This window comes from Ovis canadensis, chromosome X (genome assembly GCF_042477335.2).
Source record: "Ovis canadensis isolate MfBH-ARS-UI-01 breed Bighorn chromosome X, ARS-UI_OviCan_v2, whole genome shotgun sequence".
In the NCBI taxonomy this organism is placed as follows: domain Eukaryota; kingdom Metazoa; phylum Chordata; class Mammalia; order Artiodactyla; family Bovidae; genus Ovis; species Ovis canadensis.
The window spans coordinates 127,869,326-127,896,367 of NC_091727.1; the positions used below are offsets into that span (position 1 = coordinate 127,869,326).

The 27,042-nt window shown below is 38.3% G+C and overlaps 1 protein-coding gene across 4 annotated transcripts in view; it reads left to right on the plus strand.

Annotated features, from left to right (window-relative positions):
- The window catches only part of ACSL4 (acyl-CoA synthetase long chain family member 4), a 214,184-nt gene that overhangs the window by 160,450 nt on the left and 26,692 nt on the right, over positions 1-27,042 (plus strand). Inside the window, exons 2-9 of one of the 4 annotated variants that reach the window (XM_070290948.1) lie at positions 8,199-8,251; positions 20,600-21,129; positions 21,366-21,543; positions 21,932-22,041; positions 22,159-22,297; positions 24,952-25,102; positions 25,243-25,366; positions 26,112-26,183. In XM_070290948.1, coding sequence (XP_070147049.1) covers positions 20,779-21,129; positions 21,366-21,543; positions 21,932-22,041; positions 22,159-22,297; positions 24,952-25,102; positions 25,243-25,366; positions 26,112-26,183 — 1,125 coding nt within the window. In that variant the 5' untranslated portion in view covers positions 8,199-8,251; positions 20,600-20,778. The remainder of the gene's footprint in view (positions 1-8,198; positions 8,252-20,599; positions 21,130-21,365; positions 21,544-21,931; positions 22,042-22,158; positions 22,298-24,951; positions 25,103-25,242; positions 25,367-26,111; positions 26,184-27,042) is intronic. The other 3 variants (XM_070290946.1, XM_070290947.1, XM_070290949.1) reach the window with 3 other exon arrangements.

The window sequence follows — 27,042 nt, forward strand, 5'->3', positions numbered from 1 at the left end:
GAAATAGTGTAATTTTTTGCTTTCTAATATTCTCACATTTCATCTCAAGAGTAAAACTAATGAACACTGATTAGAAAAATTCTTACATTAGCCATATAGGGAAGCATATAAGAGGCTTTCCTTATGTTCTAGAAAATAGATCCTCTCTTAGCTCCTGTGATCATTTGGAAGGGGAGGGAAGAGAGTTTCTTTTTAGAGACTAATTACTCTCATTTTAAGGAGAAGGAAATGGCAACCCACTCCAGTATTCTTGCCTGGAGAATCCTGTGGACAGAGGAGCCGAGAGAGCTGCTGTCCATAGGGTCGCACAGAGTCGGACATGACTGAAGCGACTTAGCATGAATGTATGCATTGGAGAAGGAAATGGCAACCCACTCCAGTGTTCTTGCCTGGAGAATCCCAGGGACAGAGGAGCCTGGTGGGCTGCCGGCTATGGGTCGCACAGAGTCGGACACGACTGAAGCGACTTAGCAGCAGCAGACTCTCATTTTAAAGCCTATTTCAGCTTTGGAAGTCTATAACTTTGTAGGTAAGGAATGGTATTTATATGCATATAGTTTATCTTCCTGTTCCAGGTGAGGTCTGGTACTTACGCTGTAGGTAGATACTTGTCATTTTTATACATACACGTAATTTGCATATGTGTGTGATATGCAAATTGTATGTGTGCATGTATATATATATATATAAAGCCATGCTAATGATGAAACTGTCTGTGTATATAATTCATATAATTTACCATACTAATTATAAGGGGGAAAGTTATGTAAGAGAATGGGTGATAACAGAATTCTTCACTAGAGTTGAAGTATTTCTCTTAATGTTCAAACTGGACTCTGTCTTTGAGCTTGGGTAAAGACAATGAGTAGAGTATAAATAAACATTGCTTCAAAACTGAGAGAACGAAACAAAGAATTTACTCCAGAATACTGCAGCTCTCACTACGTAAAGAAATATTCATTGTTGTCATGGATATGCAATTTATATATTGTTCTAGCACTGAAAATAATAATTTCTGACTGACGAGTAAAACAAAGGATTTTCTCTTTGGTTAAAATTGATTATCATTGTATCATTGTTCTAAAATATACTGGTAGTTTTTTGTTATAAGTACTTTTCCAAAATAGTTGCTGAAGTTGATAATGTAAAAAAAAAATCCTGTCTTAAAAATAGTTACTAATGAAGTGAAAGCTGATATTAAATGTGAAGAAAAAAATGACTTAAACCAGCTGTATTCTCTGACAGCTGTTAGTTTCCTTTATCCATTCCAACAGATTTTTAATGCTCTTTCAAACCAAAATAGATGCAGAGATAATAAGACACAGTCCTTGCCCTATATGACCTTCTGTTTATGTTTACTTAAGTGATTAAGATAAATTCATAAATGGTATAAGGTGCAGTAAACCTAGCAGTTTGACTTAATAATTCTTCTAGAAATGTATCCTATAGAAGGGCTGGCATAAATATATTGTTAAGGGTGTTTATTGCTATGTTTCTAATGATGAGAAATTAGAAAATCCCAAATTCCCATCAATAGGGAAGATTGGTGGAGAAGGCAACAGCACCCCACTCCAGTACTCTTGCCTGGAGAATCCCATGGATGGAGGAGCCTGGTAGGCTACAGTCCGTGGGGTCGCTAGGAGTCGGACACGACTGAGCAACTTCACTTTCACTTTTCACTTTCATGCATTGGAGAAAGAAATGGCAACCCACTTCAATATTCTTACCTGGAAAATCCCAGGGATGGGGGAGCCTCTTGGGCTGCCATCTATGGGGTCGCACAGAGTCAGACACGACTGACGTGACTTAGCAGCAGCAGCAGGGAAGATTGGTAACACTTAATTTTGACATGGCCATACAGTGGAATACCATATAACTGTTAAAAATTTAAAAAGCAATAACAAAGTAGTATTATATTATATCTATGTACTCTGACATGGAAAGGCATGTAAGAGCCATTTTTTAAAAAGAAAGTTGCAAGCTTGTATAGATAGTATAATTCAGTTTTTAAAAATTGTGTGTGTGTATTAGAATATGCTTAGAAAAAAGTCCCCAAGGGTATTCACCAAACTGTTAAAGCTCTTGTTTCTAGAGGATCGAATGAAAAAGAGTTTCAGAGTCAGACATGACTGAGTGACTAATATTTATTATCAATAACAATTTTAAAGGTGAAAAATAAACTTATCCATCACTAATAAGATTCACAGTTTTGGCAAGATAAGGAAAGAAAATTCTAAAGAAAGGAAATAGCTTAAATGATTTTGATATGTGTACATGTATTCGGAACTCACTATAGTTTTATCATTAATATGTTAATATATACTTTAGTTTGGGGGCATTTGTTGGTATTTCAATTTACAATATAAATTCACGTCCAGTTTATAAGGAATAATACATAAAATAAATATATTTTATAGAAATATAATGATTGAATTGTGGCTATGAAAACCTTTAACTTGTAACTAAATTTCTCCTTTCCCCTTCCAAAATGAATAGCTTTTCAATTCAGTGAAATATAATTTAAATAATATTCGTAGAGCTTGTCATACAATTTACCCTAATTTTTATTTTTTTTCATTATTTTATTTTTTTTCCAGTTATGCATGTGCTTTTATTTTTATTTTTTTTATTTTTTTAAATTTTAATATCTTTAATTCTTACATGCATTCCCAAACATGAACCCCCCTCCCACCTCCCTCCCCATAACATCTCTCTGGGTCAAACTCAGTCATGTCTGACTCTGCAACTCCATGAACTGTAGCCTGCCAGGGTCCTCTGTCCATGGAATTCTCTAGGCAAGAACACTGGAGTTGGTAGCCATTCCTTTCTCCAAGGGATCTTCCTGAACCAGATTGAACTCAGGTCTCTTGAATGCAGGCAGATTCTGTACCATCTGAGCCAACAGGGATGGGGCTTCGCTGGTGGCTTAGATAGTTATTGATAATAAAAATCTCTAAATTTACTTACCTTAAATAATTCTTTCATTTCTCTGAATTCTTAGAGTGTTTACTGACTACGACTTCTCTTTGAAATTTAGCTGATGTTGGTTTGTATTTTAGTTATCTTTTATAGGGGCTTCTCTCGTGGCTCAGACAGTACAGAATCTGCCCACAATGTGGGAGCCTGGGTACAATCCCTGGATCAGGAAGATCCCGTGGAGAAGGGAATGGCACCCCACTCCAGGACTCTTGCCTGGGAAATTCCATGGACAGAGGAGCCTGGTGGACTACAGTCCATGGGGTCACAAAGAGTCAGACACGACTGAGTGACTAACACCCACTTACTCGTCTTTTATGTGTTATGTCTCTCCCAAAAAATCATAAACTCTTGGATCTTGGGAACTGAGTCTTATAACTGTATCCCCTGGGCCTCACATGGTATCCAATTGTGATTATTGGAAGTCAGAGGAATTCACTACAGAGTAATGGATTTTGAGGCTTCATTAAATTGTATGATGATTGGTAAGAAGAAATCACAAATATACATATACATGCTTTATTGTTGTACTTTTGTTTATGTAATGTCTTCATGTAATTTGAGGGGGAAAAGATAAATAAAATGTGTATTTAAAAAAAAGTTTCAGTTGTATCTGATAATTTGTAATATTTGTTTTTCAAGTAGATTTTTGAGACCATGAATATTTTATAAACACTTTTTGGTTTTAACTTTTCCATGAAGCAACATTATAGTCTATGACTAGTCTGTGACTAGTCTAGAGTCTGGAATTACATCCATACTCTTTTCATGATAGATTCTGGGTAGTTTTACTTAGATTATAACATTTCTTTAATAGTTTTAATGTTTACAAATCAAGTGACCCACAATCTTAGGAGCATTTAAAGCTCCTGGACCACTCATATTCAAGTATATTTTTAAAGGGAAAAGAAAAGATTCTATTCTAGCTTAGACTCTGAGCAGTACCTCTGGTGATTTGACTACCTTATGACTGTCATGTAGACCTTTTAAATGAGTCATTTTCTTGTTCCTTTAGGATTTTGAAAAATTTATTTTTAAGTAAGCAACTTTTATTTCTGGAAACTTTGGAAGATACTAAATCAAAGAATACACAACATAAAATTAGTAAAGCATGTAAAATTCCCCTTTAATTGTACTATGCAATTATAGCAGTAATATTTGGTGCATGTCTTGCTAATTTTTCTACAAGTATGTGCCTTCTCAAATATGTATGTATATATATAATGATAGACTCATACATACTGTTTGTACCTGTGTTAGTTTTTATTTCAACATCTCTGACCTTTAAAATATATGCTAGCATGGCAGCTTTCATCCATTAGTATTTGCTGGTATATAAATTTTGTACACATAGATTTATAAAACACTGTTGCTTAGGGAATTGTTTTGTAAGGGACTTTCCAGGATTTACTTTTAGATTTGGACACAATGTGCGTAGGACTTTGTTAATGTTTCCCACTCTTTCCCGAAACATTCTCTTTTAAACTAAGATTGGTCCTTGAGTCATTAAGGAAAGAATGATTGATCATGCCTGAAACATTTCCATCTGATGCTATCACATTTTTAGTATATGGACTTTACTTTAGAAAAATGTTTCCAAAATATTCATTAGCAGACTAATTTATTTACAGAAAGGGCAAAAACTAAACACATTAATGGTTTGTTATGAAATCTGTCTCAAAACATGAGGTTGAAAACACTGCCTTCTATTTGTATTACTTTTTCCCTCAGTCACTCTCTTGTTAGCTGCAAGGACACTGTTATGCTCCCTGATATTTAGTGGGTAAGGCTTTCTCAGAGCTGCCTCATTCCCTAATTGAAAGATGATCAACTCTAGATGCTGTACTACTCCTTTTGTTCATGCCACCAAGTGACTATAAAATGGAAAGAAACCATGTTATATGCTTCAGTCTGTTTAAAAATTTGCTATGCTAAGGATTTCCAACTTCCTTATGTTGCAAAAGCTTGCATATCCGTGAAAGTGAAAAGTATGACTCAAATTTGCATTGTAATTTTAGCCAGATCATCCATATTTCTGATCATCTGTAAAGAGAACCTGCGTGATGATAATCCATTTAGTTCTTTTATATCAGATTATTTCTTCAGTTTAACAGGATGACTTAAAGAGGAGGATGCTGTTTTGTAGGGAGGAGGCGAGAGAGAGAGAGAGAGAGAGGCGAGTGCCAGTTTTTCTGTTGTGTAGAGAAACTTAATTAGGCTCGGTTAGGAAATGTGATTCGGAGAAGGCAATGGCACCCCACTCCAGGACTCTTGCCTGGAAAATCCCATGGACGGAGGAGCCTGGTATGCTGCAGTCCATGGGGTCGCTAAGAGTCGGACACGACTGAGCGACTTCTCTTTCACTTTTCACTTTCATGCATTAGAGAAGGAAATGGCAACCCACTCCAGTGTTCTTGCCTGGAGAATTCCAGGGATGGGTGAGCCTGGTGGGCTGCCGTCCATGGGGTCGCACAGAATTGGACATGACTAAAGCGACTTAGCAGCAGGAAATGTGATTTGATTCCCTTTTATCATACTGGGCAGCTGTTGCTTACTTGCTTTTTTTGTGTGTGTGATGAAAGAAATGTCCTTTACTGAGAAAAATTATGTCTGTCTTTTGTATTAAAGAACATCTGAGAGTTACTTTGTCCTGCCCAATTGATTGAGGGCTCTCAGACTGGAAATTAGCCGGAGGTTGGTATGGGCCTCTCATCCAACTGAAAGAGTTCTCTTATACTTTTGAGTATCCTCTCCAGCCTCTCTCTCTCTGTAGGACCAATGACCAAGTGTCAAGTCTCCCTTGGAAACTTTCACTATGGAAATTATTTTTCAAATTACACAAACTATTGGATAGTTTTGTATCCCGTCCCCACTCTGCACCACCTACAGATGTTCACGTGGTTTTATGAAAGGTTTGTTTTTTGTTGTTTGTTAGTTATCTGAATTAAGCTCTGTGTGGGGGAGGAAATACATTCATTTGTATAAGAAATATGGAGTTTTTCTTCCTCAACGTTCTCTTTTTGAGCTCTTGGGACTTTGTTTTAACAGGAACATGCAGAGATTTCCCCTCTTGGTGTTAATATCAAGTCCCTCAGGGAGGAAAGGAAGAAAATATAAAATAGTGTGTCTTTTGTTTATAAGTATTCTTAACCACTTGTATTCGCACAGGTACTGATACTATTGTCAGAGCCCCCTTTCCTAGAGTAGATTGTGGGTATTAACTTGAAGTTGAAAAGTAATTCGATTAAGCCAAACGAGAGACATACTCAGTTAGAATTGATCTGGGTATAAACATTTGTTTTCTTCACCCTCCTGATGGTAGCAAAAGAGAAAACCAACTGTTTTGAGTTAATACCAGCTAGTTAGTATGTTGATTAGTTATATGGATGTTTGATTTGCAACTTCCATTGTGGTGTCTAGAGTAAAAAATTTGTTTGAATGTTATTCTTATAATCATATGGAAGTAGTACCGAGTACTACTGGATGGAAAGAAAACTGAAGCATAATATGATGCCCAGTTGTGTTGAAATGTAAGTAAACAGTATCAGTTACTGGAGAGCTTTATTTTACTGTTACTAGTATTCAGATGGTAAGAAGTTTTCTCCTGCATTTTCCAAAATAGACTAACCCTCAATTATAAATGGATCCTAAACCTTCACAGTGTATATATCTTGAAGGATGTCACAAGACTATCTCTTGATTCATTGAAGGAAGATAAAAATTATCTCTCATTTCTACTTAGACCAGTGCTGTATTTGAATTTGGAAAGAGCCATGTATTGTTTAAAAAAAATAGTTTGTTTTTAATGAGAAAATAGCTGGGTGCCTGTGGGCATTGACGTTGGGGTTAACCACTCAGATTGACCTACTAGTTTCCTATAGTCAGACTTTGTCTTTGAACTTGGCTTCTATCCTGACTATGGGAGAAGAGGTAGAAATAAAACCATTAATATCATGACTCCTGCTCCCTGTCATTAAAAAAAATTGTGTGTATATATATATATATTATTGAGATATAATTAACACACAACATTGTATAAGTTTAAGATGTACAATGGGTTGATTTGATATATTTATATATTATACTGATTACTACCTTAGTATTGGCTAACAACTATCACGTCATGTTAACTATCATTTCTTTTTTGTGACAAGAACATTTGAAATCTAATCTCTTAGAAATTTTGAAGTATGTAATACACTATTGTTGATCATAATTACTGTGCTGTGCATTATAGATCTCCAGAACTTATTCAACATTCTAGTTGTAAGTTTGTATCTTTTAACAGCATCTCCCCAATTCCTCCACCACCCAACTCAGCCCCTGATAACCAGCCTTCTAGTCTGTTTCTTTGAGTTTGACCTTTCCGGATTCCATATAAGTGATATAATACACTATTTGTCTTTCTTTGACTTAATCTAACTATAATGTCTCAGCGTCCATCCATGTTGTTGAAAATGGCAGAATTTCCTTCTTTTTCATGACTGAATAATACCTCCATTATGTGTGTGTATCTGTGTGTGTGTGCACGCATATCACATGTTCTTTATCCATTCATCCCTTAGCAGACACTTAGGTTTTTTCCATATCTTGGCTAGTGTGAATAATGCTTCACTAAACATGGGAAGGCATTGAAGAGATCTTCAGTATCCTGTTTTCATTTCCTTTGCATATATAAGCAGAGATGGGAATGCTGGACCATGTGATAGTTGTAGTTTAAATTTTTGAGAAACCTCCATACTGTTTTCCGTAGTGCCTGCATCAGTTTGCATTCCCACCAACAGTGCGCAAGAGGTCCCTTTTTCTCCACATCCTCACCGACACTCATTATCTCTTGTCTTTTTGGTGACAGCCATTCTAACAGATGTGAGATGATAACTCAGTGTAGTTTTGATTTGCATTTCCCTGATGATTAGTGATATTGAGTACCTTTTTATGTACCTTATTGACCATTTTCTTTGGGAAAATGTCTATTCAGTCCTCTGCTTGTTTCTTAATCTGCCCTTTTCCCATAGGGTTTTGACTACTGTTTCTTAGAGCCAGGCTCAGTTACTTTTGTAAGATCCCAATAGTACTAGTTCTAGTCATTTCTTGTTTTTCCTTTGGTACCTGGCTTATCATGAACTAAGGTGCACAGGTAATGTGAAAAAGCAGATGGGTTTCTTTTTAAAAAGGATCTTTTCTTATGTCACCACACACATAAATATTGTCTCTTATTGCAGATTCAAATCCAGAAAGATATACGGGTTCTTCTTAAGAAAAAAAGAAAAAATCTGTAAGTATTTGTCCTTTAAAAATTCCAAATTTGCAATCTTGTCAGCTTTTGGAGAAAGTTCAGTGACCAAACTAATAGACACTTTTCCTCTCTTTATATTGGAAAAGCCCTGCCAATATTTATGTATTAAAAAGGCATTATTTGGAAAAGTAAAATATGAGAACCTTTTTACTCTGGACAGCTTCTAAGATTTAAAACATCTGTCACTCATTTATGAATGGGGAAGTGATAATTAAAGTCTAAATATAATCTTTTTTTTTAACCAAAAAGTGGAGTCACGATTGGAGTTCCAGTTCTGACTCCTGAGGCAATGTGTCTCTGAAAAAGTTATTTAGTTTCCCTTTGCCTCAATTTCTTCATCTGTAAAATGAGCTTAATAGTAAGTGTCCAGTGAATGGTTCATTAATATTGATGAAGTTGAATCTGTAGTAGTGTATACTTTATCCAATAAATTGAAGCTTAATTTTAGTTACCATTTCTTAAAATGATTTAAATATATTTCTAATCTTCAAAAATCTAAGCATCAGTGCTATCCTTCATGTTACACCTACTCTAGACTATGATATAGAATGAAAGAAATAGAGCACCTAAAATTATAATTTTAGTGTTTGAGCCTTGGACCTTGAAAATTACCTAGTTCAGGAGTTCCCAAACATTTACTTTTAGACAGTACCCTGATCAGTGAAGACTTTTTACTGGTCCATGGTGAAGTGAGGGAAATAAGTCCCACAGGCCATGAGATTTTTAAAGCTAAGAGGTAATTTAATTTGTTCCAGGTTGTGCAGCTCGTCAAGCTGCTGAGCCAGGACCAAAGCCCCATATACAATGCTGTCTCTCTTGTATTTCTGGTCTTCTAAGAATTGCTCTCATTATAATAGATTATGAAACTGAAACAAAAGAAATAGTAGTTTTTATGTGCTCATAATTATTTTTGAATCCAAGTATAAAGAAATTCAAAAGACTTAATGTGCTTGTACAGCAAAGATTGCTACAGTTGACTGATTAGGCTGCATTAGAAAAATCTTGAACATGAACAAAGATTTTCATCAACAGACCAAAATTAGTTGTCTCCGAATTCAGCTACACAGGCAGTGTGCTATCCCATGATTGACAAAGGAGATAAGGTAACAGATTTAGTGTTTCTTTTGGGAAATAGACCATAGTGCAATTGTATGGGCTGTAGGATTCAGGCTCCTATAGTTATTTATACACAGAGAATCTATTTCCTGTTTCTTTTTCCCTCTCCACCCCCACCTCACATGTCCCACACACATAAAAATTCATTGTAATTGGCCTGCAGCCCACTTAGATGTGTAAGAGAAAGAACTACCAAGGTGAAGAGCAGGAGTTTCCAGAAGCTTTAGCAAGAGTATCTGGCCAGTTCAGGAGTCAACAGACACTTTGGAGAGAGTTCTTCAGTTGGCATAGTGCCTTGCCTCTCCCAAAGTACACTTCAAAATAGAAATAGCTAATTCCCTTATCTCACTCACGTTCGTGAAGCTTGCATGGGTCAGGTGAACAAATGAACATGAAGAGAGAACAGAATGGAAAATATTCCTCATCCCTAACGTGGAGACATTACCTCTCGGAGTACTTTTCCATGGCTTCTTGTATTTGACTTCGTGTGGCATCCTTCTTTAGTTAAGAATTCTTTAATTTCTCAAATGTCGGGTACACCCATAATTCAGTGTAAATAATTTAACTATGTATTGCATTAATAATAATGTTAATAATAAAAATACGTATTGAATTTTTTCATTGTCTTTGGAATATCCATGCCCTTTTCTTTACTAGTGCTAATATTTGAGTTAACTGAATGGCTATAAGATTTCAGTCTTCAACAGATTTATCAGTCACTGAACTCTTTTATTAATCTCAGTTATAAGATATATTTGCTACTGAAGAGCAAAGCAAGGTTTTGTTGTTTTATTTTGTTTGTTATTTGCCACAGTACAGTTTCACATTATGGTGGCCTGGTAGCTGAATCATAGTGACTTATTTAGCCATTTTGTAAGAAGTGGCTTAAGACTACCTTGCTGCGTAACTTTTTAACAGCGTGAGTACTGGGAAACAACATTTATAGAGAACCAATCTATTAAACTGGTCCTTCCTCTAGCAAAGGCCAGAGGATAGGGCATGTAGCCAAAAAAGATGTAAGTTGCAAAATTCTCCCTGTAACACAAAGGCTGTGGGAAATAGCAACCAGGTTAACAGATTTTTTTTTTAGCCTGTGCTCAGGGTTGGCAGCTCACAGCTGTATTGATTTATTATAATTAGTAGATAAGATGATAGGAGACAGATGTGTAACAAATAGCAAAGCTAATAGTCTGTATATTTCTCATTCAGATAACACATTTATAACTGAGTTAATTTGTCAGATATGTAATCCGATTGTTTTTAATTAACTTATGTTAAGCTCATAAAGAAAAAAATACCTAGTACACGGAAGACTTTACAGACAAAAAGTCTACACCATGCATGATGGACCGTTTAATGTAGTAGCAGGGTTTTGTCTAGAGGGACCTATAGCAGATCCTCTTTAGCAGCAGCTGTAGGGATTGGGGTTGTCATTGTCGTTGTCTGCTTCCTTTCTACAGCACTGAACCCTTTATATTTCTCTCTGAACACATAACTCCTAGAACTTAGTTTCTCTCCCATTTTTCATGATGTCTGATAAAGTTGAAGCTGATGTCTGATAACATGTCTTGTTGGCAGGTGCCACTTCTAGCATGATATATCCTCAAAATTCCTTATATGTAAGCTTTGGATTAAATTATATCCAACCCACTGTCAACTTTGGAAAGCTTTAAAAAATCAAGTGTGTTTTTGAAAATAAAAATCAAGTGTGTTTCAATCACTTAAAATGAGGAAGATAAATGTACTTGTACTCAGTGTGAAGTGTGTAGGCACAGCATTGTATGAGGCTCCCACATTTCAACACACGACATCTCCTTATTTCAACATATGTAGATAGGATCCCAATTATATATCCTGTGACCTAGAAAAAGCATTATCTGATGCATACTGGGCATGTTCTTAACGCATTATGGGAGGGAATGCATGCTTGAGCAAGAAAGGGCATTTTCAACATGGCAGCTCAGGTGCTTTCTTTGCTGGGGAAAGCTGGGAAGAGACTAGCAGGATGGCGACTTCAGAAGTTAATATCCATCCAGGTGATGAAACAAACAGGTTTGGTTCATCTTGTTAGAGATGTTACCAAAGATCAGTCATAGTTGTGAGACTCTTCTAGTCAAACTAGCTAGGCAGGCGTACAGTGTATAGAGCGTCTGTCTAGTCATCCTAGGTGTTTGCTTTTCTTTTGCTTTTTTTTTTCAGCTTTCAAATGTATTATAATTACTGTATACTTCAGAAGTTTGACTGTATAAGCTATTTCACATTGATTAGATTGACTTACCAACTTTGAGTCACATGAGACTTACATAGAGCAGCCAGATTATATTTCACATGATTATTCAGTCCTACAAACTGTCTGAAAGCAAAAGATCGTACTAGCTACTCTTACTGCCTTTTATTTTCTTAAAATATTAACATTTAAAAAGTTTTAATATTGAAATATAAGGTTAATTATGTTGTAATGTAGTACCTATGAAGTTTGATTTCATTAACCAAAGCAACTGTTTTCTTCAATGTGTATATAACCTTTCTCCTATATGTTTTAAAATCACTTGAAACTTTTTAATAGTGTGTGAAAGAAAATAGGAATTTTTAAAAAAGCACTCCACCCCTTTACAAAAGTCTTGTTGATGCAATGTCTATGTCGAAGTATGATCTTTTAAAGTGCGACAGGTATGCATATCTGTTTTAATCTCTTGGAATTTTTATAATTGTTTTCTGATTTAGTGTTTAGTGGATATAGGCTTATCCTTTTCAGAAGGCAAATTATCTCTTTATTTGGTATTTAAATTACTCTTAACTGATGTGTGATTTGAGAATGTGATTTCTTAAAGTAGCACTGACAGTTAATCATTGATTATCACATTGCTGTCTCTTACATTTTCATAAGGAAATATATCAAGGACAGATGAAGTATATTTGTCTCTACCACATGTCTCAACTTGGTAGATGCATGGATCCTTGCTTGGTTTAGACTGTTTTCTAAAACTTTCGGAAAAAAAATATCTTGGCGTTGACTTTAGTTTATAATATTTTCTCTTTCTTAAATGGGTGTTGTGTCACATGCTGCTGGGAAAGATGATGATTTCTTTTAAATTCAGCCTTTAATCAGTATGTCGCATTTGTTTACGTTGTGTGCTGGAGCTTCATGTATTACTAATGCTTTTTGTGTTTAACCTAACTGTCTCAGAGTGTTTGAAGTAACTGGAATGAAATACTTCATTAAACTTGGCCTCAAAACAAGAAGCAAATTAAAATGACACCTGATTTTCACTTATACTTCTAGGATGTACTGGGCAGCTTAAGGGCTCCCTGCCCCGCCCCCACTGCTATAAAAATGCCTTAGACTGTAGGACAGATCAGTGCTCAAAGTTGTCATCAGGATTTTTTCATACACAAAGTTTGTCACTCTTAACTGTTTAAATTATACCAGTATGACCCAGGTCACAGACAGTACAGCTAAAAGCATGGACTTTAAAATCCAGTAGACCTGGATCAGAATCCCTAGTTAGCTGTGTTATCTTGGTCAGATGATCTGTCTGAGACTGTTAGATCATCAGTTATAAGTTATATCCCTAGGGTAATTAGTTCAAAGAGTGTTTCTGAAGGATTAAAGGAAATAGTATATCTAAAGGACTGAGCACAGTCCTAGCCCGTAGTACAAGCTCAATAAATGGTTAATTAATCTGATTCTCGGGCTTCCCAGGTGGCTCATTGGTAAAGAATCCCCCTGCCAATGCAGGAGATGCAAGAGACACAAGTTCGATCCCTGCGTCAGGAAGATCCCCTGGAGAAGGGCATGGCAACCCACTCCAGTATTCTTGCCTGGAGAATCCCATGGACAGAGAAGCCTAGCAGGCTGCAGTCCATGGGGTCACTGAAGAGCTGTACACAACTGAGTGAGCATGCAATCCGATTCCCAAATGGAATGCTGAACATCAACAGGAATGATTGGCTATCCCCTGACTGAAGCTGACACCCTGCCCTTTCCAGCTGCAATACAAGTGCATCATTTGATTTTAAGGAAGTGCAACTCAGAGTTCATGTCCTCCTGGTGAGACAGCAGTATCCCTCTTCATACATGGCAGGACAGCATTTGTGAAAGGCATCCGTGAAAAGGCACATGATACAAATTCTATAATCCTCTTGCTTTTGTAACAACTTGTCTTTTTCCTCTGTGGAAAAGGCAGTTTGTCCAGTTTCATGTTTTCTATCAAGCAACTAAATACATGTTCAAGTTAATTACCAGGGATTTTTAAGAGTATACCATTTCCTGGAGTGTTGGCCTAGACAAGTGATTTTTTTAAAAGATGACTAAGATTGGTTGTCTTCTGGCTATTGCCCTTAACATCCATTTTTGCTTTATAGTTTCAGAGCAATCCCATCTCCATTCTTATTTCAGTCAGCAAGTTTATTGAACACTTCGTACACAGAGGTACAAGTGTAGGAAGATTCAGCAGCGAACAATAATCTCTGCCTCACGGAACCTTTATGTTCTAATGGAGGCCTTGAAAATAAACATGAAACATAAAGCATATGAAGTAGTAGTATTAAGTACTAAGAGAAATCAAAATGGGCTGTGATTTTGGAGTGACTGGAGAAGGCCTTGGGCTTCCCAGGTGGCTCTGTGGTAAAGAATCTACCTGCAATGTGGGAGACACAAGAGACCTGAGTTTGATCCCTGGGTCAGGAAGATCCCCTGGAAGAGGGTATGGCAACCCATTCCAGTATTCTTGCCTGGGAAATCCCATGACTGGAGCCTGGCGAGCTATAGTCTATAGCATCACAGAGTCGGACATGACTTAGCATCTGAGCACAGAGAAGGCCTTACTGAGGGGATGATACTTGAATAAAGGCAAAAAGGAGATGAGAAAATAAGCTGGGCAGGTATCTTGGAAGAACATTCCAGGCAGAGAGAATAGCGTGTACAAGAGCCCTGAGGCAGGGTCATGCTTCTTGTGTCCCAGAAACATCAAGGAACAAATGGCATAGTAGCAGAAGGAAACGGACAGTGTCGCAGATGAAGGCAGAAACTTGAGGTGGGGGACAGGTCCCTTCTCATAGATCAGAGTAAGGACTACGTTTTTTTCTGAATGAGTCACATGGGGATTCTTTGAAAGGTTTTGAGCAGAGGAATGACAGGATCTAGCTCACAGTTGAACTAGAGCACTCTGGCTGCTGAGTTTGGGATTTGTTGTAAAGGTGGAAGCAGGAAGCTCACATTGGCTATTGCAGTTCTCCGGGTGAGAGGAGACAGTGGCTTGAGCCAGGTTGGTATGTGTGGAGCTGGTGAGAAGTAGCCAAATTTGGTATCTGTTTTGTGAGTAGAGCTGGTAGGATTTGCTGATGAATTGGCTGTGGAATTGTGAGAAAGAGAGGGGAATGAAAGTGAACCTGATTGAAGGCTTTTGGTTAAAGCAACTGGAGCTACAGAGACGGGCAAGACTGAGTGGGCTATTTGTGGAAGGATGATCAGCAGCTCAATTTCCTATTAATACATATGTATTAAATGAATATGTAACTGATATCTAAATGGATCTGTTGAGGAAGCAGTTGGATATACAAACCTAGTGCCTAAGGGAGACTTCCAGGCTTAGTGGAGAAACTTTGGGATCATCACCATACATATGCTATTTAAAGCTATGAGCCTAAATGAGATCACCTTGGGAGTGAGCTTAGATAAAGAAGAGGTTCAAGGACTGAACACTATAGTGTTGAGAGGTCTGGGAGATGAGGAAGAAGCAGCAGTGAAGATGGAGAAGGAATGGTCAGGGAAGTTAGAAGAAAACCTGAAGAATGGGTTCTCCTGGAAGCCAAGTGAAGAGGTTTCCAGCAAGAAAAGAGGGGTCAACTGGGCTATAGGCTGGTGGTGGGTCAAGGGCGGGTTGAGGCCTGAGCTTTAACTGACCTTGGGATCTGACAACATGGAAGTCATTGGTGACCTTGAGCAAAGCAATTTTGTGGAACAGGAGGAGGAAACCTGAGCTAAGTGGGGTCAAAAGAAAATGGGAGATAACTGGGTGACAGGGCATAGGGACAACTCTTTAAAGGAGTCTTACAGAGAAGGAGAAGGTTTCCTAGGTGGAGCTAGTGGTAAAGAACCCACCTGCCAATGCAGGAGACTTAGAGACACAGGTTCGATCCCTGGGTTGGGAAGATTCCCTGGAGAAGGGCCTGGCAACCCACTCCGGTATTCTTGCCATGGACAGAGGAGCCTGGTGGACTATAGTCCAAACAGTTAGACATGACTGAAGTGACTTAGCACACACACACAGAGAAGGAGAAGAAATGGAACCATAGGCAGAGAATAAAGTACGAGAGAGGAAATGGTTTTTAAGATGAAAGAAATCATAGCCTGTTAGGATGTGGGTGGGACTAGTTCAGCAGAGCAGGAGAAATTAATGAGGCAGGAAAAGGAAGAGTCAATAGAGCAGCGGGACGCGGGAGCCTGGTAGGCTGCTGTCTATGGGGTCGCACAGAGTCGGACATGACTGAAGCGACTTAGCAGCAGCAGCAGCAAGGTCTTTCTAGTCTAGACAAGGGCTTCATGCATGAGTGAAGGGGTTGCCTTGGCTGGGCGCATCACCAGCCCATCTCTAGTCACAGGAGAGAGGAGAGATGTGGCCACAGATGCAAGTAGTTGCAGACACACTGGTGGGAGTCGGTGGACGTTCTCTTCAGACGGTTTCGGTTTTCTCAGCCAGATGGCAAGCCAGGTCAGCAGCAGAGGTTGAGGACAGTGAAGGAGACTCAGTGGTCTGAAGAGAGAAAACAAAGCATGAACTCCAGGAGAGCAAGCCTGTGGATGGCCTAGGGCAGGGCAGCATGGCTTCTCTGCAGCTTCAAGGGGCCATTTGAGGGAGCAGCCATGGATCTAAAGGGGGATGTTCGGCTCTGTTGGGTGTTTCTCCAGCCAAATTCAGCTGCATGGGGAAGGGTGCAGATGAGGTGGTGAAATGGATTTAACCAGGTCGTGGTTTAGCCGAAGTGGGAGAGGGGCAAGAGGGTTGAGAGTGTATTCCAGGGACCAATACCACACACCCATGGAAGGTGAAGCTGGATCAGACAGAGGACTTTCCCAACAGTGCCATGAAGTAGATAACAAACACAAGCAGTATTCCCAATTACACATGGATGCTGCTGGTACAGAGCTTTTACGTGAGAGGTCATATGTCTTGTCCAGAGTCACATTTAAGAGCAGATACTGAGTTGAGAAGCCAGATCTCCTTTGATTAGGGTGTTTACCACCCAACCTATCATTAAGCTTTCTTCTAATATAATAGCAGGGTGTTTAATCTTGAGTTACCAAATCATTATACACATGTGTCTCTTGTAGTGACATTCTAGTAGCATTGACTCTGAAATAATATGACTTAGATCACAAAAGGGAACCAGCACTTTAAAAGCAGAAAGCTCGAAAGCGTCTGCTCTGCTGCTTGCTGTTTTCTGATACATCCTGCAGTTCTGCCGCCAGCCATTCCCTAGTCCATGAGGACCATCCTCATTTCCCAGTCTTTGTCCTCTCCTTTTGAAAACATCCCCATCCTTTACACCAAACCAAAATACTGTGCTTTTTTTGGGAAACCTTCTTAGATGGTTCTCCTTCCTCCTTCATCTCTCCCCTGCCCCTGCTCCCCAAACTGGGTGTAATCTGATCCCTTTTTTGACTACCTTTTGTTCTTGCTTCTCTGATGGGATCTATCATAGTCTACTGTATATGTTTGTGAACTCATCTCCCTGCCCCCTACCATACATATGGACATGCAGGTGTGCATGCAAAGGATTGAGAGCATGTTTTACTCATCTTTGTATTATGTGCTCAAAACGTACATAGTAGGTGTTCAAATTTTTTAAAAAAATAATTTATCAGCAGACTGTGTGTAATGCTGGAAAATTTTTGATAAGGATTTTTAAATGATAGGCCAAAGTGGGCAGAGGCTGGCTGGGAGTGGGGGGTGCTTGAAAGAGCACCAAACTTGGGGACAGACCTTGGATACAATTTGCACTGTCACTCATTCACTTCCCTTGGAGATGAAAGATCAGACAGCATCAGTGGCTCAAATACTCAGCTGAAATGGAGGTTCCATGGAGTCCCCCTTCAGGAGCTTACACAGCTTCCCCAACTGAAGCAACTCTGCTTTTTTCTTTTATCTATACTTGTGTTTCCATGTCCATATAAGATTTTATTCAAATGAGTGACCCATACCCACATCATGCCCCCAGCCTCAGCACCACCAGAAAAAATTAGAAAACTTCTAGACTAAATGATCTCTCTTTACCTCAGTGTTCTTTGAGCCTTGTGGGGTGTGTGTGTGTGTGTGTGTGTGTGTGTGTGTGTGTATGTGTGTGTACTATGAGGATTAAGTAGATGTTTCCCTACGTCTAAGACTTAAGGGAAATCTGTGTAAAAAATTAAGTGTATATAACAATACAGTTGACGAAAAGCATACAGCGCAGTTTAAACCCAGCTGGTTTGTAATATTGTCAAAAGCTGTCTTCTGCTTCTTCAGCCCCGTTTTTCAAATGAGAATGAAGTGATACTCCCCACTTAGGGGGATTTTATCAGTCTAAAGACTTGTTTGTCTTCTGGTATTGTCCCTGAGAATTTATGTATTGAAATAAGTATTTATTTTGAATTAATTTCCTTTCAGTACTTCTTTATATTATCAGTAAGGAATTATTTTTAAAACTGTGTAAGTAGACTATCATCTCTGAGTACCCCTTAAGGTTTATAAAGGAGTATTATAAAATATTTGTTATAATAAAGAGGTGCTGGGTTTGATAGGGTTGAGAACTACTAGTCTGTGCTGCATACTTAGATGCTTAGATGTTTAAAAATGATGGCATAATCAAGGATCAGAATGAGTGGTAGACATTTCTAGTGATGTGGGAAATTAGGAAAAGGAGAGATTATCATGGATTTGGGTAGTCATGGAATGTTTGAGGAGGAGAGGATTGTTAGAGGATCAGGTTGATCCTCATACTGAGGATCAGGCTGATCCTCATACTGAGGATCAGGCACTATGATAGACCCTTGGTGTGTTCTATCTTGAAAAAAAAAAAGGATGACGAGACTTGTCAGAGAGATGGAGAAAGCAATTTCTAGGTATATTATTGTTTAGTAACTCAATTGTGTCTGGCTCTTTGTGACCCCATGGACTGTAGCTCTCTAGGCTCCTCTGTCCATGGGATTTCCCAGGCAAGAATACTGGAGCAGGTAGTTGTTCCCTTCTCCAGGGGATCTTCCCAACCCAGGGATCAAACCCACATCTGCTGCATTGGCAGGCAGATTCTTTCCACTGAGCCACCAGGGAAGCCCTTTTCTAGGTATAGTAAAGCATAAAGTTAAAGTTGCAAGGGCCCCAGGAAATTGTAAGGGTGGTGTCAACCTTTGGTGTTCATGGATGGATTCCAGGGAATTCAGGAATTCCCTGAATTTGAGTATACCATTTTGCATCTCTCTCTGAGGAGAACTGGGTTTATAGTTCTCCTTGAATTCTGAAAGTGGTCCATCACCCCTAGGAAATTAAGGCCTGCTGATCTAGCCAAATCTTATGCTCAGAGGCTTTGCCCAAGGTTACACAGCTAGTCGGTGACAGAGATGGGGCCTGAATCGTGGGTCGTTTCATCTGTAGTTTCTTGCTCATTTCACCACGCTCAGTTGAACAACATGAACAAAAGCAGAGCAGGTTTAAGGATTATGTTACCATTTTATAGTAATTGGTGTAAAAAGGCACAGCTGGCTTGGGGTCAGTAGTCGATCTTCATAGGAGTTGCAGAAGGATGCACTTTACTTTGGCTCCTCAAAGTGAGCTAATACTTCCTTTACTTTTTTTCGAGTTGAAATATACGGCTACTCACCAAAATAGCTTTCTCAACTGAAGGCAAGCTCCTGGAGAAAGATTATTCTCCACGAGGCTGTTTCTGCAGTTCCTTTCCAGTTGGCACTGGTTTTCTGACCTGCAGTGGCCTCCAGTTTCCTGCCAAATCAAATGAAAACTACTTCACCTGATTTGTCAGATCGTGTACTACTGTGGCCTGTACTGCTGTGGCGAGTGCGCTGTGCCCCAGTCAGGCGAGTGTCCTTCCTGTTCGCACTCCTTCCTCTCCTAGATTCATTCCTCTCTTCATGTGGTTCCCCAGACCAGAATGACCTCTGTCCTTTTCCTTTGTTTCCAGATCCCCAACATAAGGTCCAGCTTAAGTCTAATCTCCACAAAGCTTCCCTTTGGAACTGTGGACCATTTTGCACTTGCTCTGAACTGCTATCACATTAATTGCTTGCGCTGCGTACCACAGGACTTAGGCATTTCTACAGACTCTTCATTGGAAAGAAGGTCGAGTGGTTACTTTGGGAATGGGGTTCCAGGAAGTCCAAGGTGGGACTCAGGGCACCCCCAATCCCTGCTTCAGCCAGAGCAATTCCACTTTAGTGTTTACTCCACTTTAGTGTTTACAGATGGGAAGTTTTCACTCATGTTTATTTGATGAAATGGGTTAGCTGCCCCTTTCTCCTGCAAACAAAGTTTGAAAAACACTGGATCTCTCTTGTGTGCTGATGACCTCATAACTGTTAACTCATAATGAGCAGGAGCCCGGAGACTTACACTGCCTTGGACTTAATACTGCCACTCCCGGGCAACTGGTGCAATTTGAGCACAAAACAGACATGTAGGAAATAATTTTATGATTATATTAGTCCAATTTGGGGGATAGGCGATAATGAATAGCATTACTAAAAAATTATCTTAATAAAGAACTCTGGGTTGATCATTGAGAAATAAACCAAAATTGGTGGATTTATTTCCCCTCTTTTGAAAAAGTCAAATATTATTTAAAGCTGTTCAGTTGACATATGCATATTGAAGAGAAACCTCAGTATTGGCATTCTCTACTCTCCTAAAATTTAGCCAAACTTAAATATCACATGCATGTGCTTTAGTTGCTATAGTGTTATACAACGGACTTGTAGAGTCACGCGCAGTATACCAGATAACCTACAAAAATTACATCTAAAATTTATGGCCATAATGATTAAAACTGGAAAATACCAGTCTTTCAGACCAGTTATTTCCGCTTTCTCGTATCAGATCAATGATAGAAACTAATAAAAACCTGGGTATTTAAATCAATGGTGCTATCAACTTGTTAATACTCTCTTGTTTTTGTTTTGTTTTCCCTGCTCTCTGCCTGGTTCATTGTCTTCACCTGCAGGTGTACTTTGTTGTCGGCTTCCAAAGATTACTAACTCTTTCTGTATCATTAAAATTGAACTGCCTTGACTATTCTGCTACTCTTACTGCTGCTCCCATTATTGCCTTCTTCAGCAAAATCAGGCTTTCCGAAGCCAAAGAATAACAAGAAATAAACACCATTTTAGAAGCCTTGCCACCATGAAACTTAAGCAAAGTGTGCTCACCATTATTTTGCTGCCTATCCACCTGTTAATAACAATATACAGTGCCCTTATATTTATTCCATGGTATTTTCTTACCAATGCTAAGAAGAAAAACGCTATGGCAAAGAGAATAAAAGCTAAGCCCACCTCAGACAAACCTGGAAGTCCATATCGTTCTGTCACGCACTTCGACTCGCTAGCTGTCATAGACATCCCCGGAGCAGACACCCTGGATAAATTATTCGATCATGCTGTCTCCAAGTTTGGGAAGAAGGAGAGCCTGGGAACCAGGGAAGTCCTAAGTGAAGAAAATGAAATGCAGCCAAATGGAAAGGTTTTTAAGAAGGTAAAGCATTTTGGGGCTTTCTGTTTTTTTTTAAGGGGAAGGTACACTTGACTATAAATCAAGTGCATTTTAAACACACCAACATTTCATTACAGTGCCTGTAACTAATTCTCCAAAGGTGTTCCTAGTGTCTGTATATTCACTTAAGGACAATTTTGAGTTCTCCCCATTGAACAGTATTTTAATTACTTGTTTGAGTACATGTGCTAATATTACACCATCTCTCACTCTGACAGTTAATTCTTGGGAATTATAAATGGTTGAACTATCTCGAAGTGAACCGCAGAGTGAATAACTTCGGCAGTGGACTCACTGCACTGGGACTGAAGCCAAAGAGCACCATTGCTATTTTCTGTGAGACCAGGGCTGAATGGATGATTGCGGCACAGACCTGCTTTAAGTACAACTTTCCTCGTAAGTGCCTGGTGGTTTTGGAGGGAGAGAGTGGGCTGTGCTTACACATGAAACTGTCCTCAGATCCTCTTATCTTCCAAGCAAGTGTTAAGCTAGAACCTGTTGACCTTGAGAATCTTAACTGATGAATTTGTGCCCAGTTTGTGGCACTTTCAGTATTTTCCAGTTTCTTTAGGTTTAAAGAGTTAGAATCCTGAGAATTTGTAAGACACATTTGTGACTGCCAGGAAGTTTGAGGCAAGGTGGAAGGGTAAGAGCAGAGACTATGAAATCAAATTAGATTATAAAATATATTCATGTCTGTGAGTCTACCATTAAAAGTTGGCTGAAATAATATATCTAAGAAATGTTTATCATTTAATGTTTGTGTTTATTTTTTATTATGTAGTTGTGACTTTATATGCCACCCTTGGCAGAGAAGCTGTAGTTCATGGGTTAAATGAATCTGAGGCTACCTATCTGATTACTAGTGTTGAACTTCTGGAGAGTAAACTTAAGGTAAATATGACATTTTCTTTTAATTTATGGTAGCATTTGACAGCATAGGAAAATATTAAGTAATGAAGTTGATTGTGGGCCCATATTTAATAGCTGGATTTTCTTTCTGTTGAACAGACTGCATTGATAGATATCAACTGTGTTAAACATATCATTTATGTGGATAATAAGGCTATCAATAAAGCAGAATACCCTGAAGGATTTGAGATTCACAGCATGCAATCAGTAGAAGAGTTGGGATCCAAGCCAGAAAACTGTAAGTAAAGCAAACAAATTTATTAATCGATTCAAGGCTTATTATTCCAGTAGATTAAAGAAAAATACAAGTGAAAACTGGTAAGTCCTCTGATTTAAAAAAAAGGTTTGTATAACTCAATAAAAAAATAACTTTAAAAATGTTTGAAAACTATCAAGACCATATAATATTAAGATTTTCTCTCTCTCCTCAAAAAGGTAACCACTGTTTGAAAATTTACTAAAGTACTGGGAAGTATTCAGTGGTTCAGGGCTTCCCTGGTGGCTCAGATGGTAAAGAATCCGTCTGCAATGCAGGAGACCTGGGTTCCATCCTTGGGTTCAGAAGGTCCCTGGAGAAGGGAGTGGCTACCCATTCTAGTATTCTGGCCTGGAGAATTCCATGGACAGAGGAGCCTGGCAAACTGCAGTCCATGGGGTTGAAGAGAGTTGGACACAACTAAGCATGCTTGCATTCAATGATTCAGATTTATGGCAGCTGCTGCCTAACTTTCTTTCCTTTTTTTTTTTTTTGTTTGTTTGTTTGTTTGTTAAAAACCTGCTGTAACCTTCTAATCTGAACCTCATGTAAGGGACAGATCTCAGGCCTTCCATTCAGTAAAATTTTCCTTTATTTTTTTAGTGTTAATGCTACTGATTTTAATCATATCTCTGAGGATACAAACCATAAATAAAACCATACTTGGATTTATTTTACCACCGATATAGTAGTATTCCATTTGAAATAAGTTAAGTGTGTCATATCAAAATGTCAGTTGGTCAATAGGTCAGAGAGGGTTGAACAGTTGAAATACTTCATTTAAATTATTTTCTTTCACATGTTTAATGAGAAGATCACAATACTCTGCTAGATGACGAAGCCGAATCTTTTATAACAGGCAGTCAGCATGCCTGCCCTTTGCTCTGAGGAAAAGTATTTTCTTTATTGCACTGGACAGTGAGCATGCCTGTTCCTTGCTCCAGAGGGAGACACTCTTTGTATCTTCCAAGGCTGTTCACTGTGGAATCATCCTTCAAAAGATAGTCCAGAATAAAGTCTCACAAGATGTGCAGAAACTCAACAGACCCATGGAGAGTTGTGTCTCAACACCAGGTTGACACTGCAAGACTGGGATAAAGTTGACTGAGAACTCCTGATTGGTTGGGATTTGTTGGCATAAAACTATGGGAGGTAGGGGTCCTCATAATTTTGTGTGAGCCATAACATGATATGCCACATATCCCACCTAGTCTACTCATCTCTACCTTCTTTTATTGTATTTTACAAATGCATGCATCCATAAATTATTAGAGGGAAAAAAAGTCCTCATAGCAGATAGTTTGAGAAGCACGACTCTAGCAGACAGGTTAACAAGCTTCAACTTTTAAATGAAGTTGGATTGGAACACAGTCACATCCCTTTGTTTTAACAACTGCCTATGGTTTCCTTCACTCTCCAGTAACAAACCTGGGTAGCTTTGGCAGAGAGACCATACAACCCTCCAAGTTTAAAATATTTACTCTATGGTCCTTCGCAATGAAAGTTGGCCGATCCCTGCTCAAGACAGCTGACTGTAATCTGTTGGGAAGACCTCTCTATTTCTTTCCCCCAATCATTCAACAAGCAGAGACAGCACTGGGGCTCAGGACACAAGATGATTAAACGTTCCTACCTACAGGCAGACGGCAAGAAGAAACAAAGTTTAAAAACTGTTTAGATATTACCTTTGGTGGGAAATGAAGGGCATCTAAGCCCCTCTAAATTGTCTCTTTTTCTTGGTTTCCTAAAATTCCTGTCTGATTTTGATTAAAAAGAATTGAAGTATGATCTGACCCTGATAGGGAAAGAAGCATTAATTCTGGAAGACCCAAAAGAATCCCCAGTCCAGACACATGCCAAATATTCTAACTACAGGCATGAGTGAGTGTGTGTGTGTGTAGCAGAGAGAGAAACAATTTCCTGTTACAGTTTTTATGTCACTGTACTTTCAATAGTTTCAAGAAATGATTTCCTATAGAGATTTCAAGAAGCAACCATCAAAACACAGACATCATTTTGGTTTGATGTCCTTTGGATTGTATTTGCTACTTGGAATCTAATTAAAAATATGTTAAATGTATAATGGTTATCTTATTGTTATCTTATGCAACATCCATGGTTCAATTATTTTTTAAAATAAAATTTTTTTCTAAAAAGTTGAAAAAAATCAAGTCCAGTTGGTTTTCCAGTGTGTATGAGTGTCATCTATGGAGCCTGTGATCCATTCCAGACATACAAAACCAGAATTTACTTAAGTTTCACTGGTGATTCTTATGCCCACCACTGGTTAAGAACCAAAGTTTAGTCCAACCATTTCATTTTAGACATGAGAAAACTGAGTCTTGAGGACCTCATACATAGTACTCTATCGTCCTAATTCTTCAGATCTTAGATATCTTTCCACAACAAAACCCTGTAAACAGCACTGTGGAGAGGGATTAGGCTAAACATTCAGAAAATGGGCCAAATTAAGTTTGAAGTTCTCATTGCAGGTAACCAGAATTGGATAACCATTTTCTTGTTGATGATCAATAGGGAGTATTTGTTTTAAATAGTTTATCATTACATCAGAATCTAAAAATCTTATCTTTGTTTAACTTTTAAACTAAAGGAAATGTGCTTTTTCATTCATTTAGTGAGCAGTTCTCCAAATAGACCAACTCCTTCAGACTTGGCTATTGTCATGTATACCAGTGGATCTACTGGCCGCCCTAAGGGAGTGATGATGCATCATAGCAATTTGATAGCTGGAATGACTGGCCAGTGTGAGAGAATTCCTGGGCTGGGGTAAGAGAAAATTATTAAGTGTTCTTAGAACTCATGTTTGACATTCTCTAAACTCAGGCTATAGTAAAACAATAATTGATGTTTCTAATTTACAGTGTCTTTTTCAGAATGGCTAAAATCTTTCTCTTACTTTGTTTTAGACCAAAGGATACGTATATTGGCTACCTGCCTTTGGCTCATGTGCTTGAGTTGACAGCAGAGATCTCTTGCTTTACCTATGGCTGTAGGATTGGATATTCTTCTCCACTTACACTCTCTGACCAGGTGACAAGCTTTTCAGTCTATTGACATGATCATATTAAGTTAGTGTTCAGCTGAGAACAGTTTACTAAAACATGAAATATTTTAATTCAGCTAAAACTTTTTCCTTGGCTTCAAAAATAGCTCCCATGAGCAGTATGTTGCTACAGAAAATAACCTTGAGCATTTGTTAGCATTGCTTTATCTATATATTTTAAAATTATTTTGAGACTGATAATTACTTTCATTGTCTTCAGTATTTTATCAACCAAAATGTTACCAAAATATTATTTCTATATGATGCTAGTTGATGTTCATAGAGATGACTTTGAGATGTGGCTTTGCATTTTGGCTGATCAAAGAAAGTTAAAATTTTTTTCAGTTTTGTTTTAGTGTTTGATCTACCTTAGTTTAGGTTTTTCACCTTTTTTTGGTTTTGTTTGAAAGTGATGGTCTGTGCTATGTGTGATATGCTATTAGTAAAAATGCTCAGTTTACAAAAATACCCCATTTTCTTTTATCCTGGATCAGAGTTTCTCCTGTAAGAAAGACTGAAATGTGCTAGAAGAAATCATCTACAGGACAAAACACTAATGTCCTCATACCTCAGACTTGTAGGTTATGATAGTTGGAACAGATAACTCATAGAGCAGTAGAGAGCAATTTCCATGTGTAAATGTTTGTCTTTGCTCTTCCTAATACTTAAATTATAACCTTTTTTCTGCTAAGGTTTCTTTCCTTGATCCTATTTACTTTTTGTTTACTCTAGTCCAGCAAAATTAAAAAGGGAAGCAAAGGAGACTGTACTGTACTGAAGCCTACACTCATGGCTGCTGTCCCGGTGAGTATAGCATGTCAGTGTCATCCATGGCCTGCACTTGGACTTTAAAAAAAGTAACCCTCTTAAATATTTGTCAACATTTTAAAACAATTTTATTTTGTGGAAATTACAGTAAAATGTGTCCCTTAAAATCTTAGATAAGCATCGGGAAAAGATGAAATGGCAAACTTCTAAAGTGGATGCCTGTAAGGGTTTGCTGATTCTTGAAAATTAAGTGATGAAACTGACCTAGCTCAAATTACCTAGTCTGAGAATTGGTCATAATATTTTAAAGATAGATGACACTCCAAAGATCATTTAGTTTAGTCATTTCATTTAAAAATGAGGCAACCGAGGCCATCCTTGAGAACTGGGGCAGTGTATCCAAGGTTACAGAGCTGGTTCATGGCAGAGCTGAATCTAGAATCCAAGCCTGCTGACCCTTATGGTGGCTAAAGATTAAGGAAACTGTCACATGAGAGAACTCCCAGAGAAAAAAAGTTGAATTCTCAGTTCAGTTCAGTTACTCAGTCGTGTCTAAGACTTTGTGACCCCATGGACGGCAGCACGCCAGGCTTCCCTGTCCCATCACCAACTCCCAGAGCTTGCTCAAACTCCTGTCCATAGAGTAGGTGATGCCATCCAACCATCTTGTCCTCTGTCGTCCCCTTCTCTTCCTGCCTTCAGTCTTTCTCAGCATCAGGGTCTTTTCCAATGAGTCAGCTCATCACATCAGATTGAATTCTAGATATTCAAAATCTTTCTGTGAAATACTGCCTTTAATAAAAATAAGATGTTACATTTTATAGCCTTGTAATAACAAATTATTAAATATTTAACAATGTTTCTAACTTGTATAGTCAAATATATTCTAGCACTT